General features: G+C 42.8%; 1 protein-coding gene across 1 annotated transcript in view; it reads right to left on the minus strand.

Moving 5' to 3' along the window:
• The window catches only part of ANO7 (anoctamin 7), a 257,551-nt gene that overhangs the window by 20,593 nt on the left and 219,783 nt on the right, over positions 1-17,175 (minus strand). Inside the window, exons 19-21 of the mRNA XM_086921911.1 lie at positions 10,688-10,893; positions 8,916-9,058; positions 2,361-2,451 (exon numbers count right to left, since the gene is read on the minus strand). Of these exons, the coding sequence (XP_086778037.1) occupies positions 2,361-2,451; positions 8,916-9,058; positions 10,688-10,893 (440 nt within the window). The remainder of the gene's footprint in view (positions 1-2,360; positions 2,452-8,915; positions 9,059-10,687; positions 10,894-17,175) is intronic.

Consider the following 17,175-nt stretch of genomic DNA (forward strand, 5'->3'; position numbering starts at 1 on the left):
GTGAGCCATATTGAAGTGATTGCGCTGTTTCCAGGGCAGCTGTGAACTCACGCGACCCTGGGGGTAGCACATTCAAGTGAAATAGGGAGCGGCTGTGAAGGCGCTCTGTGTTTCACTGTGCAGGCAGCGACCCGTCTGCACTTTTAACCCCTTCGACGTGGGGGTAATTCCCCCACAACACGGGGGGGGCTGCGCCGCGGTGCTCATGACGAACCCAGCTCGTCGTGGAGCTGTGCTCATGATGAGCTGGTCTCAACACGACTCCGCCCACTAATTGATTCTGCCGCACAGGCGGGGAATCATTTACGCGTGGGCATGCCGCGGCCGTTATGACGAGTCCATCCCTAGACAACCCATTGCAGGCGATTGCAGTCACTCACTGCACCCGCCTATAAGGGATTCTCTCACCCGTTTTAACCTCTTGCCTGCTTATGACGAGCCCAGCTCGTCATGAGGCACAGTGGAGCTGTGCTCAGGACGAGCTGGGCTCGTCATAAGCAGGCAAGAGGTTAAAACGGGTGAGAGAACCCCTTGTAGGCGGGTGCAGTGAGTGACTGCAATCGCCTGCAAGGGGTTGTCTAGGGATTCATAGGACCCCATTCACCCCCTAGAGAGGGCTATAATCAGGGGGAGCACTGACAGTGCGCTGTATTCAGTGTGTCTTCTGATGGCTTCTTTACCTTTGCGCCCGTGTCTATAATTTGGCGCGGGTGCAGAGACAAAGAGATGCCTTAATTTGCATGGGGCTGTGCCTTCATGCAAATGAGGGAACACCCTCTCATGGTGGTGCTGGAGCTGTATGTGCGCCAGTGTTATTTGTAAGACAGAAGGGACTGCACAAGCATCTACGGCCCCTTCTGTAATACCAAAGTGTCCTGGGGGCATGCAAAGCAGACACAAACACCCATTGTGCTCCCGGGGGCACTTTGTGTAACACAGCCCCAGGTCTGTTTGGATGATTGATGTGAGGAGCATTGACTGAAGAGGGCTTTGGTAGTGTCTGAGTTTGCCCCCGAGATCATGCTATGAAAATTAGCAGCAAATTGCTAATTATGTGCTTATGGTCCAGTTTAGAATGCATTCATGCACACATATAAAATATTCAGAATTATTTATGTTTAGAATTCTGGTTGCATGGTGGCGTTCTTTCACACTTTTGCCAGGTGCCAATTAGATGAAGTCTTGTTCACTATGAATGTCAGAAATGCTACACACATCAAACCTAAAAATCGCACCCATAAATATTGTAAAACCATATATGAATAAAGTGTTAATGTATAGCACAAACATAGCCAAAAGGCAGCCAACACCGTACAGACTCAGATGCCAGCATTCAGTCATTAAATGATAAGAAAGGTAGCTGGGTCCTGGGAGTAGTAGCTTCTTTTGCTGCATTGTGATTTAGATTTTGTTTTTAAAGAAGTGCATCTTTACCTCTTTCCTAAATTGAAGCAGTATTGGGGTGGCCCTTATGGACCACTGGGATGTTGTTCCATAATCTCAGAGGCCTGCTGCCTTCATTTTTCTTTTTTACACTTCTTAGTCTCCAGTCTGATGGTGTCCTGGCTGCGGGTATGCCAAGAGAGCCACCAGAGATGGTGGGACTGTTTGCAAGAAAAGTGGGGATGCTGGCCATTGTAGGTTTCTAAATGATGCAGTTGGTTTTAAAGAAGGGCTGGGCTGGGAAAGGAAGGCAATGGAGCCCCATCAGGATGGAGGTGAAGTGATCCTGTTTCTTCAATCCATGGATTAGACATGCTCAGGCGTATCAGATGCACTCAAGCAGGACCAATTTAGTCTGGGAAGCCATGGAGCAGGCATTGCCATAATTGAGATTTGTGAGTATGGGAGAACAGTAGTTCTGAAGGGGCTTTCTGGAAGAAATGGTTTCACTTGCTTTATTTATTTATTTATTTATTTTATTTTGAACGTTTTATAGAGCGCGGACCAGACCCTTGCGGATATCAGAGCGCTTTACAAGAGAGATATGGTAACAGGCCATCTGTTTTTTGGCAATGCATTCCTAGAGAGTGAGACTGGTGTCCAGGGTGAATCCAAGTGACTTGGCATGTAGTGAAAGGGTATGGATGGTTTACATTGGATTGTTGGGGATATTGGGAAGATGAGGTCATGCATGTGGCCTTTGGAGCATGTTGTTTGGGTAATTAGCTGTACCTTGAAAAATGCATCATTAACTACTTGACAACATGTGCACGTCTTGAAGTTACCTATCTGTCATATAAGAATGGGCAAGACGTTTGTCAAAAATGATTTACAAAGAGCCATCAGTCATAAGAGCAGCCTAGCCTCTGAAACCTAAACATGCAACGTGAGCCATTCCTGGCTTCCTCACACCTCACCTCGAAAGCAATGATGAATCCCAGGCGGATGGCCAGCAGCTTCCAGTAGAAGAGAGTGTGACTTCCTGTCTCATCGCGAAAAGCCTTGTACCTGCAACACAAAATAAAGAAGCAAAGGAAGCAGGGGTCTGTCACAAGCAAGAGAGAGCAACTTAATGACTCAGTAAATTCTCTGGGGTTCAGAAGCAGTCAACATTTTAACTTGTGCTGATGTTGATCTCTATGTTTTGTTTTATACTGTGTTTATCTTTTATGTTTTTTTTTAATCGAAGAATTTTGATTGATTGATTGATTGATTGATTGATTGACTCAGTAACTAAAGGGTGGACACTCTTGAGTGGCGGGGTATTGAAAAATGCCTGAGTAGTGGAGTGAAGTTGTCCAAAATGTATTGTTAAAATGAACTCCTGCATGTGGAAGGTAATATGTGAAGGAGCCTCAAGAACAGGCCAGGTCAACTGCAGCCTGGTCAGAACAGTTTCTAAAGCAGTTCCCCTTCCGCAACCAGGGGCAACAAATCAGACACCAAAACAGAATCGCCTGGACCACATATTCCTTTGTAAAATGTACAACCCTCCCATGGACGCTGAAGGACTAAACGGAGAAAATGATGGACCTCTTAGAATAACTCTGGCACACTCTAATGAATTTCCTAAGAGGCTAGGCATTTCTGCTGCACATTGCCTGGCAATAAAGACATTCTTAGTATGTAAATAGTTTGCTTAGGAGGTTGGATGAGTGCTATGGGGTTGTCCTTCACTTGAATATAACACTGGTGACTCCACAAAGATGGAGAGCCTGTGCCCTACTTGTATTACTGCTGGTAATGCTCATGATTTGTATATTTTAAACCTCTGAGAGTAGTTTTCTTAGTTTGGGAAGCTGTATTGGCTATGCAGCACAGAATCATGAGGGGCTGACGTATTGTCCAATGAGACTTTTATAAAAACTAAGCCCATTCCCCATCAACCTGCTGGATTCAAGTTTTTAGCACATCCCATGTGGGGAATCCAGGCAAGGTGACCAGGATTGGTAAAGGACATTCCATAGCAACAAGTGAAGAAGATTTCTCAGGGCGTGGTTGGTTTGACAGCATGGAGGTATTAAGAAGGGAAGATAGGCTCAGGGTGGTTTTGTAGTTTGTACTGACCTCCTTGAGATGTGGGTGTGAAACTGTAACTGAATCAATTAGCACTGCAAGGTCACACTTATGACAATGCTGTGCTACACAAATCTCTCTTAACATAACACAATATTTGGTATTTTATGTCTATGTACCAAATTTTGTAAAGCAATGATGTCATCTTTGTGACCATTTCAGATTGCTCATCTACCTACATGCGTATGATATTGTTTTAATATTTTTTACGTCATCAAAAGTTAAATAAGGTGTATGGGACTTGGGGACCTGCGGAGATGACTGTGTTCTGAACTGCTCCACTGGTGACTTGACCCAATTATCTCTGCTCTGGCTGAGACTAATTACCTGGAAAAGTCACTTTGTATCATCAGCAACATGAGGGATGACATTGTAGGGCGACCTTGTTGCCTGGAGGGAGCTCTTTATTATTTTCTTCATCTTGTCACACTAACAGCTCATCTGAGAAATAACAAAGGTCGTTTTGTCCCTCAAGATGCCAAGTGCTATCAAGCTTTATCTGCTTTAAATTCTGAGCAAGGTGGTTCTCCTTTTGGTTCCTGCAGTCTCCCTTCTTGAATCCCCGCTTTATCTAGATTACGTTTTTAGGTTTCAAGGATACCTTTTTTGTTTATTTTTTCTTCCTGGCAGCCATTTGTTTTTCAGCTTAACCAGTCTCCTTACCAAAAGGCTGGGTAATGATGTGTTTTGATTCACTCTCACTTCTTCCTTAGCCAAGTTACTTGTGCTCCTCACAACATTAAGGTTATTCCGTATCATCTATCCTATAAGGAGCCAATAAGAATCATTCTTATCTTGAAATTCAACCCGCATCTAACTGGTCATCCAATTCAATTGGATGGTCCATTATTGACACTGACTAGTCAAAATACTTAAGTATTTAGATTGCTGTTAAAGGAGGCGATGTCTAATTTAGGGGCAGAACAAAAACGAATTTCTAAAAAGTCCCCCCTGGCTAAAAACAAGTTGACTGATCTTGTAATCTTGAAATCAGATTTTTTTGTAAATAGGGATCCAACTACTCCAGAATCATCAAAGACTGATGTCCCTCAATCCAAAATTCCTAAACTGGTGTGATCTACAGATGTCTTTAAAATGATTTAAAGATCCTCCTGCTTCCCTTTGGGAGTTCCATGTGCAGCTGCCTAAAAGTGGGCAGCTGTGCACCAAATGTTCAGCTCTTTTAGAAGTCCATCCATGGGGGTGGCTTCTCTGAAAGTACAGAGATCCCACAGGGCTGGTAAGGATCGCCTAATAATATTGTGGGTGGAGTCCGGCCAGGTTGGCCAGACTATTGTTCTCTTGGAAACACTATTCTTCTTAATTATATAATGTCTAATGCTTTCTCAATTAAAAGAGGAGTCAGACAAGAATGCCTATATCTGTTTTTCTTTTTGTTCTATCTTTATAACCTTTTGTAGCCAAATTTCACTCATCAAAACCTTTCAATTTGGTATTGATGAGCTAAAGATTATCAGCAGGAATGGATGGCATGCATATGTATGTGAATGTCCCTGAAATGACATTACCTTCATTTTCTAGAGATGATGAGGAATTATGTGTTTCAAGTTATAAATGGATTATTAATAAATATGAAATCCTTCACTTAAATTCTTTTTGTGTGAGAAGTTTCATATTTATAATTTAACTTGATGTAATAAAAAATATTTATGAATATTCTGTTAGACATTAAAATGAATTTTAATTTAGAATGAATTAAAGAAAACCAGCATAATCGTATTAATAGTTAGTCCCTTTTATACCTCTCCTGGTAGGGATTGCTAGAATTTTTTACAATTAGATTGTTACTATTGGTTTTAAAGTGCTTATCTATGCTACCGATCACGTTACCACAACTAAAATCGATTTCTAAATTCCTTTGAAATAATAAGAGGGGGGATTTGCTTCTTTGGTAAAATTAATTTCACAGATTTAATTTTCTTTAAGGAAAGCATGACACCAGTTCTCATGATACAGATTTTTAGGTGTGGGTATGGATACAGAACACTTTTCTTTCTCCATTTCCACTTAACAATTGTAATATCACAGAAATCCTTGGTGTAGTCATGACAAATTTTAATCAATACAAGTAGATTACTCCTTCTCCGTACTGAGAATAATTTAACTGAAATTAAAATGTTTTATTCTCCTGTATAAAGTAAAAAATGTATTAAAATTAATAAAAGGTTGCTTTGAGTTCTTTGTTTGATAGAAGAATTTTCTGGATTAATTTATTACTTAATGAAGACAGTACAGATTGCAATAAATACAAGGGAGAAACTCTGTTCCTAATTCAGCATATGAGCAACATGATAAACTTGTTAGTGCTTTGAGGATGTTGCCTACATTTCAGATTCATAGCAACCCATCATTTATTTCTCATTATTTTTATTTTATTTTTATTTTTTATCATTTTACAAAACAATCGTCTAATATTTATTGTAAATTAAAGCCTGTGTAACCTAATGGAGAGCAATAAAAATAGAGGTGTTTTGGGTAAATGACACTGAAATGGAATGTGTTGGTAATTTATGAGCTGACAGTTGAAGAAAGAACTGTACCACTTGTGCAGCTAATATTAAGCAAACTCTTTATTTTCTGTATAATGCACTATTTATTACACCTGCCTTACTTCATAAAATGAATACTTCTATCACTAATATATGCTGACCCTGCTCTTCTCAAAATTTTAACTTTATACATATGTTTTTTGATTGTCCCCTTATTAAGGTGTTTTGGGTTCAAGTATCAAATAAAATGAATGGTATTTTGGATTGTAACATTCAGTTATCATTAGGTAATATATTTTAAGGTAGTTTTTAGGTAGTTTCAACGATGAGAGGCGGTCTCTTCATCTTAATGTTAAAATAACATATATATTTATAGCTAACTATTTTGTTCAGACACATATCAAGTAGATATTTTATGGTCTCCCTTGACAACTCATTTGTCCAACCCTTTGTCTTCTAACATTTGTCCATTAGTTACACAAGAAGAAGTTAATAAGTCCTCCTGAGGTGTGCGGTACCTAACTGCTACTTATTATTTATGTATTAATGACATTTAGTGATTTGAGATTTTTATATGCATTTCACTACCTCTTAATTATTGATTGTAATTGATAAAGAACAAATATCATACGTTGTATTTAAACAATGGGTTTTAGTTAAATTACGCATTACACCCTTCTTTACTTCCCCTTTCCTCTTTTCCTTTTTTCCCCTCCTTTTTTATCATAATTAAACGTAGAAGTTATTTTTTATTTTGCCAGGTTTTTGTTTTCGTTAGCCGTATACACTTTTGATATTTAAGCTTTGTTTATTTTGTTATGAGGATTTCTGCTTGTGTTCTAGTGACAACTTGAGTTACTTTACAATTTATAAATAAACATTACCAACTTTTAAAAAGTTTATATGTGATAGTATCTTGTGACATTTCAAATTTTGAATTATTGGGAAGACTGCGACGGCTCATTTCTTAGAAGTACTCAAGGGGGGGGTGGCTAACCGACTTGATGAATGGTTGCTAGGCGTAAGTAGTGGAGCATTGCAATGATGCAAAGATAGAAAGTGTAGCTACTTTAGAGGTGTTAGGTGTGATGTCCCCGTCAGGGGACAATGTGTCTTAGTGGGGAGGCAGAACCCCTCTAAAGAGGTGGAGATGGCCCAGTGATCAATTGAGATACCTCTGTGGTAAAGGGCAGGGGTACCCAAATAGTGGATAATGGAGATACCCTAGTGGTGAATGATGGCGATGACCAAATCATACATGACTGTAAAATCTCTGTGATGAAAGATGGTGTGGACAATGATTGAGGATGGAGCTGCCCCAACATGGATGGTGGAGATGCAATTCAGATAAAAGGGAGATTAATCTCTGTAGAGAATGGTTATATGCCCATGTGCTAATACTGGAGAAGCCCTAGTGGTTGATGATATAGATGCCCAATGGTGAAGAGTGGAGATACTTCAGTGGTGGTGGATTGCTGGATTTAAATTCATAAATGATGAGGAAACTCTGCGGATGTGGCTTATCGTGCCAAAGTGGTAGATTAAGAAACTGCCCTTGTGGTTGAATGTAAAGACACCTGTCAAGATCCAGGGGATAGCCTATTTATTCAGATCTTGCTCTGAAGCACGATGCTCTGGGACGTGGGAATATGTGTGCTTTAAGTTTTAAAGGGCTGGAGGTGGGCAAGCAGTGTATCCACCACCTCGTAAGAGCCTTTGTGTCTCAGATAGACGTGTTATATGAGACACATGAGTGAAGTCCACAAAGCCTGCATGTCCCATGGAGCCACAGAACCCTCACAAGACTTGCAAATGGTGTTGGCAATCTTGAACTCTGAAGAGTATTAGTTCCTCATTGTGCAGGGCATCCTTGCTAGATAATCAAGATATATAGATTCTGCAGCGAGAACCTAGCTATCATTGTTTGAAGTTTTACAGATTGGTGTTTTCCATGTACATTGGCGAAAGGCTGAACTGGATGCAGAGAAGTAGTCTAGGACTACAGTTGTGTTTAAGGATTTGGAATTGGTGACTGGCCACTATTTTCATGACGGACCCGGTGAAGTCCTGACGAAGAGCTGAGGGGTACAGCTCGAAACTAGTTGGCTATCTACTAGGGTCCCGGTCTCATTATACCACCGGTTACACCTAGAGACCCACCCCACCTTTTAATATATCTGCTAGGAGCACGAATAAAAGTTTTTTTTTCGCCCACTAGTAAGATATTTTTAATCCACACCACTCCACTCCCCTGTTTTCACACGGCACCACACATAGTCCTCACTTATAGTGCTCCTACGTATCTCGCAAGTCGCAGTACGCCTCAACCCGCAGCGGGTTGGGATGGCCCCTATGATGAAGCACGTCACCGTGAGGAAACTCCGGTGAGTGAGGGGACTCAAGAAAAAGGGTATTCTCCCCTTTTTTCTTTCTTTGAACGTCACATCCATTTTTGATAGTGACTCCCAACTACAGCTTGGTTCTCTATCCGATAACGAGGATTGAGATAAACCAGTGATAAATTATGGTGGAATACTGCTGCGGTGGTAAGTAGAGCTAACTAAATGGTCCTGTGAAGACTCCCTAGTGGTGTTTTGTGAAGATATCTCAGTGATGGACAGCGTAAGGTGTGGTTCCTCTAATGGTGAAGGGTGGGAATTCTTCTGTGGTGGTGATGAAGATTCTATTAGGGGTGGGGATGCTCACAGTGGTTGAGATTAGAGTGGTGACTGGTGGAGCTGCTTAAAACTGGGTGTTAGAGGAGCCCCATTGTTGGTGTTAGGACCTCTCAGCCATGAAATGATGGAGCTTCTTGGTGGTGTTGTGATTCTTGAACCTGGACGAGGCTCTGGAGCTTATTTTTGAAACTCTTGCATCTCCACTCACCTGCACATGGTGTGGTTGTTTGACACGTAGCTCTGAGGGGAGTAGGAGAGGGTGAAGTTAACATAGCCATGAAGGTTGTTATCATACTCATACTTGTAGAGAAGTCTTGGGAGGAAATCTGAGGTGAATGCAATGAGAAAGGCCTGTTGGAGGTAAGACAGAAAAAGTTAGAGATCTTAAGAAAGATGTCAGCACTTGCCCCATTGTTGTTCCTTTTCCTATCTTAGGAGAATACCGTATTCCCTGTTCACATGCACCATATAACTCCAAATCTTTCCCTCCCTTCCAATACCAGAGTGGGATTTACTCCCTTACTGACACTAGCACACACCAAGTAAGCCTCTCTAACTGGCTGATGCCAAAACAGACTGATTGAGCCTCTTCACCTGCCCAAATCTATTCGCAAAACAACAATTACCTATAATATTCTGTTCAATGCAAACAAGCCATATTTACATCTTGCTGTCCACTAGTACCCCAAATTATGATTCCTAATTCACCCTTTAGTTTTTAGAATGAAGTGCCCTCATATTGTATATAAAACTAACACTGGTGTAACCAAATTACCAAAACATATACCAAACCTTTATTACAAATATGGTCACCTTGAAACACTTTCATCCCTACCAACCATACTCTTTAAATTGTCCTCTAAATTCAACATTTTGGCACTGCTCAATTAGAATAATTTTTCTTTGTAATGAAAGTGTAATGGTGAGACATTGCTAAAGAATGTCAATGCTGCGTTTGAGTGGGATCAAGGGTTAGGGCTAGGATTGGGTGTGAGACAAGGAGTTAAAGTTAGATTAGGTTTAGAGTTAGAATAATGGGTATATGTAACTGAGCAAAAAGAAGACGTGGGAAGAGTGGCAAGGAGGTATTGAGGAATATGGGGTGTTCCTCGTAGAATTGTAGGAACACCCTGATGTAAGGGGAAAAGAGAATTCATAATTTGAAGCTAGAGTAACATGTAAAGTAGGTGTATACAATTCATAAATGTGGGGTAACGTGTTAACTTTTTCACCTTCACATTTTTGAGTCTTTCACCACTGCAAATACATGAAAGCCATGATCACCAACAGCCATACAACTTTCACATAAACACACAGACCACGGAGATGAGCCACAGTGTGGGCTCACATGAGCTATTATATTTGGAGCTGTGATTGAATTTTTGCTGATTTCTCCTCACCCAAGCCCGATTGCCTGGGCGACTGGCTCATGTGAGGGACCGGGTGGCTCTTCTTCTTAATTTAATCTTGCCTTGCACTCCCTCTGTCTGTCTCTGTAATGGATGTACTTCTACTATTTGCAGGCCTCAACTGTACAGATCTGCAGGCGGTCATCCATATCTTGGGGGTGGAGCTTCATCTTCTTGTGTGGATTTTACCCTCTTCATTAGGAAGGGGTTTGTAGAACTTGAAAGTGGAAATTTGAGTTGAGTTGTTTCAATTTTTACTTTTAAATAGTTTGGGAATTTTCCACCTCCACTAGTTCTTTGTGCTGTATTTTTCTACACTTTGTCATTTTGTATTTACTTATTGTACAAATTCATTGATTGTTTGGAATGCTCCTTCAATAAAATCATTATAGTAAATCCAATAACTATAAATACAAATAAATCCACAATTTTCACTACACCTATCTCCAACACACCCACCTCCAACTTTACCCAAACCAGCTCCCCCTCCACTTTCTCCACCTCCACCCACAACCCACCCCCTCCACTTTCCCACGCCCATCTCCAAATCACGTTTACAAGTCATACTTACATTGATAATAACAGAGAGCTGAGCCAGGGCCTCCAAAATAAAGAACCAGACTCCAATATCTTGGGCACGTTCAGCCACAGGTCGTCGGTACTCGCAAACAAACTTCTGGGCATCCAGGCGAATCTCCACCCAGTTGTTCAGCAGTGCGAAGAGGGGTGCCAGTGGGAATGCAGCAACAAAGATAGTGATGAAACCAAACTGCAGAACTAAGACAGATATAAAAATGAATAAGGGATGTAGCCAGAGCTTCAAATTCTGCTGTCTCACAGACTTCACCACCTACAGATTATAGCTAAATTAACTATAACTTAGGGGTCTGAAACAATCTAGCTCCAGACTCTACAGCAGCCACATCATGGAGTGCTTAACACAACCACATAATGCAGTTCCCATAGCTCCTGAGACCACATTACCATCAACCCTTAGATTCTACAGTTCTATAGTACCCAGAGCCTCCTCCACATACCACAGTACCAAAGGTAACACAGTTGCTAAGTTATCACCTGTCTTATGTGACATCTTCAGCTATTGCTGTCTTTCGCCAACAGTACCATGTTATGTTATGTATAATGCATAAATCTTCAATGTATTTATTTATTCATTTTATTTATTTTAAGCATTGACATAGCACGGAAATTAGGGAACAAAAGTGGAACATGGGATTAAGGCGGACTGTGGATGGAAGTAGATCTGAAAACTTGGAAAATTAGAACGTAAAAGGTTTTTTGAAGAGACAAGTCTGGAGGTTTTTCTTGAATGAAAGGAGGTTTTTGTTCATTCTGAGGACAGCAAGGCTGGAGTTCCAAAGTCTGGGTGTCAGGCAGGTGAATGCCGAGTTGTGGGATTTACTTTAACTTGATTTAAGGATTGCGTGACGGAGGTTCGTTTTTTCGTGCGTGGCTCTTTCGCCGTGTTTTGTGGAGTTTGTCTTTGAAGTTAGATGGAAGCCTGGCATGGATGGCCATGTGAGTAATGCACAATTTTGAGGCTAATGAGGACTTCGAGAAGCAGCCAGTGTAATTCCTACAAGATATGGGTAATACAGTCGGACTTTTTTGCATTAGATATGAGTCGAACTGGCTCAGGTAGAGTTGCTTTAAGAGGCGTAGTTGGCGATTTCTGTAGTCCAGCAAAAAAGGCGTTGCTGCCACTGATGTGTGAAAGAGTGAGGGCTCAAAACACAGCCCTGAACTCTTCTGATGGAAATACAGGATGTTATTTTCCTTTAAATGTGTAGTTTGTATGTTGTTAATTTGGTTAACGTATTGATGTTTTCCGTTAAGTTGAGGATGGAGTTGATGATGAGACTAGGGGATTGCACTGAAGGTACCAAAGATGGGGTGATGTCCAGTAGGTGAATGTACATGAGACATTTTTAGGCTGGGGGAGGGGAGTTGCTTGTATGGAGTGGAAGGAGCTCGATTTCTTTCACGTTCAGTGTGAAACAGAGGCCACTCACCACACATTTTGTGCCTTCACAGGTGCTGCAATGATGGAGAAGATGAGTGGCAGTGACTTCAGCAAATGTTTTAAATAGAGATGATGGTAATGGTTCCTCTGAAGGTATAGACAGGTTCATTGAGGAAATGATCTTAGTGAGTGAGTCACGATTTAGAAGAGAGACTACCAAGTAGTGATTACTCTATTTGGATTATAAGGGACTACAGTAGTTTGCAACAGCCTCGTCTCATCCATTTTGTCAACATTTTCAGTAAAACAAATTAGTAGTCTTCTGTTTTGTGGATAATCCTCAGTGTTTTATTATGGTTGATAAAGATGGTGTAAAGTGGTATGCATTGAAAGGGAGCTGATTGCTTCCTTTATGAAATATGTGTAGCAGGTAAATTGTGCTTTGATGATGAGGACCTTATTTGTTTCCTTTTTTTTTTAAGGCTGAAAAGGGCATCTGGGGTTTTGTGTTGTCTTCAGTATTTCTCCTGTCATCTGGTATGTTTCTTGCTTGCATTTAATTCATTTGAAAACCAAGGAGTCTGAGGTTTATTAGTGGCTCACATTTCCTTGGTTGAGTCTACATCGTTTTTGGTAAGGACGTCAGTGGATTGGCTGGTAGGGTTGGTAGTTGAGAGCTCTCTGGGCTGTTAGGAGAATGCTTCAATAGAGAGATTTTTCAAGGGGTTTATCCATATTGTAACAGGCCTGGATTGTCCAATTTCATGATAGAGTGATTGACAATCAAAAGTGTAATGGCATGGTGGTCTGACCAGACTAGAGTCAGGCGTTCTTTCAGTGTGATGAAGATGTGATGGCTCTATTAAGGTTTATTGTGTAGCCCTTCGTGTGATTAGCTGTGGGGATCCTTTGAGTGAGGTTATCAGTGGCGGCTCCTCCGCTAAGGCGGAGGAGCATCTCCCCACTGCTCATTGAGGAATTTAAAACAAAAAAATAAAATGACAATAACTCCACATTATTATCATTTTATTTAAGCATTCTGACTCGGTGGGGGGGCAGGGCTGTTCAGAGGCTGTGGTTGGCCCTTCCTAAGTGAGCTTGACATTTTGGCCTGCCAAAATGTCATGCGCACTTTGCATGTTCTCCACCCAGGCTGCATTACAGCCTGGGTGGAGAACATGCCCAGCCTCCCAGCCCCTGTGTGAGCACTGAACTACGGTGCTCAGACCAATCACAAAACTGCTGTAAGGAAGCGCTGTGATTGGTCAGGGGAGTCTGGGAGGCTGCGTGCTTCCTCCTGCCTCAGGAGAAGAGGATGGAAAGGGGTCGGCCGCATCCAGGTAAGTCTTTTTTTTTTATTCCCAACCTCCTCCGCTGCCCCCGCACCACACGCACGTCCGGTAGCAGCTGCTACTGGAGGATGTGCTGTTTGCATAGGTGTTCACATTTTGCAGTAAGGGTGTTTTTTCTTGATGTTCAAAGGAATGATAAGATGTCCTAAATATATATTTATTTATTTATATAATTTGTAAAGCGCGCTGTTACCAACCGGTGTCCTGGTGCATTTATGATCAATGAGCTGCATGAGCGTAATGAGTTCCTCACAGTGGTCAATAAAGTTGGGGTTCAGTCCTGGTGGGTAATAAAAGTTGTGGAAGCACAATTTTTGGGTGTAAAAGCGAAGGAAAGAAGTTAAAAGAAGGGGGTGTCAGTTGTGAATCAATTGCAGGTGTTTCCATGGATGATAGTGATGTCACCACAGTTTTTTTGGGCTGTCTTTGTGGTGGATGGAGGAGCTTGTTTGGACAAGTACTTCAAAGAAGGCTGAGATGAAGGTGTGATCCAAATTTCAGTGATGAATGAATAGGTCGTGTGTGGTAATGAGTTCGGCTGTTTCGCATGTAAGAGCCTGGGCTGATTTGCCATTTATGAGTATGTGTTTTAGCTACTAAGAGATAAGGTGGGGTTAACAGTGTATCTCATTTCAGTTAAGTTGTTGTGTACTCCTTGGCATATTTGTTAATGCCTGCAGTGAAGTCTGATGTAGTGTTTAAGGCTGGGGTTTAAGTTTGCCCCCTCTGCCAGTTTTTAATGGCCTGTCCATGTCCAGTGTTTTTCTATGGAGGCCAGCAAAAAAGGGTGGCAACCCTACTGGGGAGAGGAGAGATGGGGTGACTAGAATGACACCTATTGAAGTTGTAAAACGATCAGAAGGAACGAAGGGTATAACGAAGTATGATAGAAGAGTCAGCAAAAGCAGGGAAGGAGAGGAAGTAATGTAGAATGGAGGAAGGGAGAACGATGTTGTAGAAGAATTTAAACTTTAGCAAGAGAATTTAGAAGGTGAGTATGAAGGGTAGAGAGGGGTGAGGGAAAATAACTTGTAAGTGAAGTAGCAGGAGAAACATTAATAAAGCGAGTCACTATATACGATGTATGTGATCTAGCTTTGGGGGCTCATTGGTATGTCCACTCGCCATAGCCCCAGGAAACGGGACCACCCGCAATGCGTGTGGTGGTCCCGCACCTACAATTAGGATGCGCCCACCACGCTGGCAGGCGCATCCCACATTTGTATCATTGTGGCGGGCGGTGCTTAAAGCACCGCTCGCCGCAATGCCATAAATGCAAGTAGTGCGTTTCAACGCACAATGTGACAGGCACCGCGTAGTGCCTGCCACGTTGTACATTGAAATGCAGGAGGGTACCAAAGATACCCCCCATATGCACCCCCCATCCCAGTATCCCCAGGGGCCCACTACTGGCCCCCAATGTTGAAGACCGTACCGCCACCTATTCTTGGGCTTTTCCGCCCCGGTAGGCAATCGGGATGATTGCAGACTAGCGGAAAACCGGTGGAAGGTCTTCCTGTCCGCTGGGGTCCCCCCAGCCATGGTAATGTGGCGAGGGAGAAAGTAATGCGGGCGGTGAATTTTGGTGGGCAGATGAGGTTCCGTGACAATTGTAAGTGGTGTTTCCGACTCGTACGAATATGGTCGAGTCTGGTATCTATGAACCGCAAATGACGAGTTTAGTAAGTGTGCGCAGTTTCGCTGTGCTAACTTAAACCGTTCGTTTGTTACGTGGGCTTTTCATCTGTACCCACGGGTTCCATCTTAGATACGGCATCCATTTTGTCTCTTGCCCTCAAGTAGTCAGCGAACGGACGCTGTCCGCTTTGCGACCCTGGGACTCCCAAGATATTTGCGGAAGACACATGTTCTTTGAAAGTGTCTTTATGACGAGGGGGTTGCTACTGTAAGGCAGGTGGCGCCGCTCGAGGCTCATCTTGCCGCACGGACTTATTGTCTCAGCCGTGCATCTCATTAGGCACGTCCCTTTGATGCCTGTATCTCGTGTTTCCCGACACCTCCCCTTTTACACCCTTTCCAATCTCCCCACTGTCTCCGTCTTCCTCTGCACCTGTCTTCGTTCCTGTTTCGATCTACTTGATTGCTGATTGGAATTTGCTAATGGTGGGAAGATGGGTTTTTACAGTTGGGAACCGCCAAATGTTTCCGCACTTATGTTCCGGACCTTATGTGTTTCAAAGCGACCAAAGCGACCCCTCTGGGAGCTAGATGTGGGAACTGAGTTGTAAACCTTTGTGTTTAATGTTAGCCTATGGGTAAAAACTGTATAAAAGGAGCGATCCACATAACCAATTTGAAGCAGTCTCCACAAGTAGCACGCGTTGTACTTGCCGTGATTTCTGTGTTCCCTGCAGTAAATAAACCTTGACTCTTTGACGCCGAAGGAAGTGTCCCGTGTCTCTGTGACTTGTACGCCGGAACAGGTTACCCACGAAGGTTTCAGGTGTTGTGCCCTGGCACCGCTGGGTCCAAAAGAACCCAGTCCTTCAGTTGGCGCCCAACGTGGGGCTGCATCAGTGGTACCGGTCCAAGCCCGACGATCGTAAGGAACTTCGTGTGAAATCTCCGAGGGAAGGTGCACCCCGCTTCATCGATCCTGTTGTCGAAATAAGTGGCCCGAAGACTTTTCCCGCGAAGATTCCCGCCTCCTGACGGCTGCGACGGACTGCTGCCCTGACTGTAGACCTGTTTTGGCGCCTGGCGTAGACCTTGGTATAGCGAGACGATTGACGGGCCTTCCTGAGGACGCCATTGATCTTTGAGTTAAGTATTTGTGGGTCGCTCCCAGAATCCTTGGTTGTAAACACTTTAGCGAGTGTTTTTGTTGTAGACACTTTAGCGAGTGTCTTTGTTGTAAACACTAGTGGCTTTGTTGTACACGCTGTGTGAGTGTTTTTGTCGGTGACACTTTGCTAGCGTACTTTGTTGTTGTATTTGTTTGACGACTGCAGCCGCCAAAGACCGAGGGTTTTGTTCTTGCTGGGACTTGGTAAATCCCGTAACCCTTGAAGTTTGTGAAACTCGGCTAGTGTGCAAGATGCCTGGTCGCAGTACTTTGTTCAGTTGTTGTAGACCTTGTGGTGCGGATTCCCTGCTGGAGGACTCATGTCCGATACCTCCGGTTGGAACTCCTACTTATGACTTATATAGCAAACATGGGCTAGGCCCGATTGCTTTTAACGATTATTGGATAAAATATACAAAGAAAGACGGCGATCTTCGTTGGCCACCTCACGGTAGCTTCGAAGCGTCGATCTTAGATAATTTGGAAATAAAGTTGTTCGAACGCAAATCTAGGCCGGCCATGTTTGATGCCTTTCGGTTGTGGCGCAAAGAAGCCCGACAGAAAGAGATCAGACAGAATAAACGTAGTGAGCGAGATAATGTTGCTACCATTGTGAAGAAAGCTGAGCAGTTTCAGCGTGATAAGGAGGATAAGGATAAGGAAGTGTTTGAGAGGCTACAACGTATGACCATAGATAAATGCTATCCTGCTTTGCCTACGGAGTCGGATAAGAAGGAAGAGGCAGTTGAGGATCCTTTAATGTCCTATCTTATGAAGTCGCCACCCCCGTACGTACAGGGTACCGCAGCTCCTGTGGTCCCTGCCGTACCTGTTCTTCCACCTGTTATTCCTCCACCCGTTCCTCAACCTGCACCCGCTCTTCCGACTGTTCCTGCTCCTGTGCCTGTTTCTATTCCTAC

This window comes from Lissotriton vulgaris, chromosome 5 (genome assembly GCF_964263255.1).
Source record: "Lissotriton vulgaris chromosome 5, aLisVul1.2, whole genome shotgun sequence".
NCBI lineage: Eukaryota > Metazoa > Chordata > Amphibia > Caudata > Salamandridae > Lissotriton > Lissotriton vulgaris.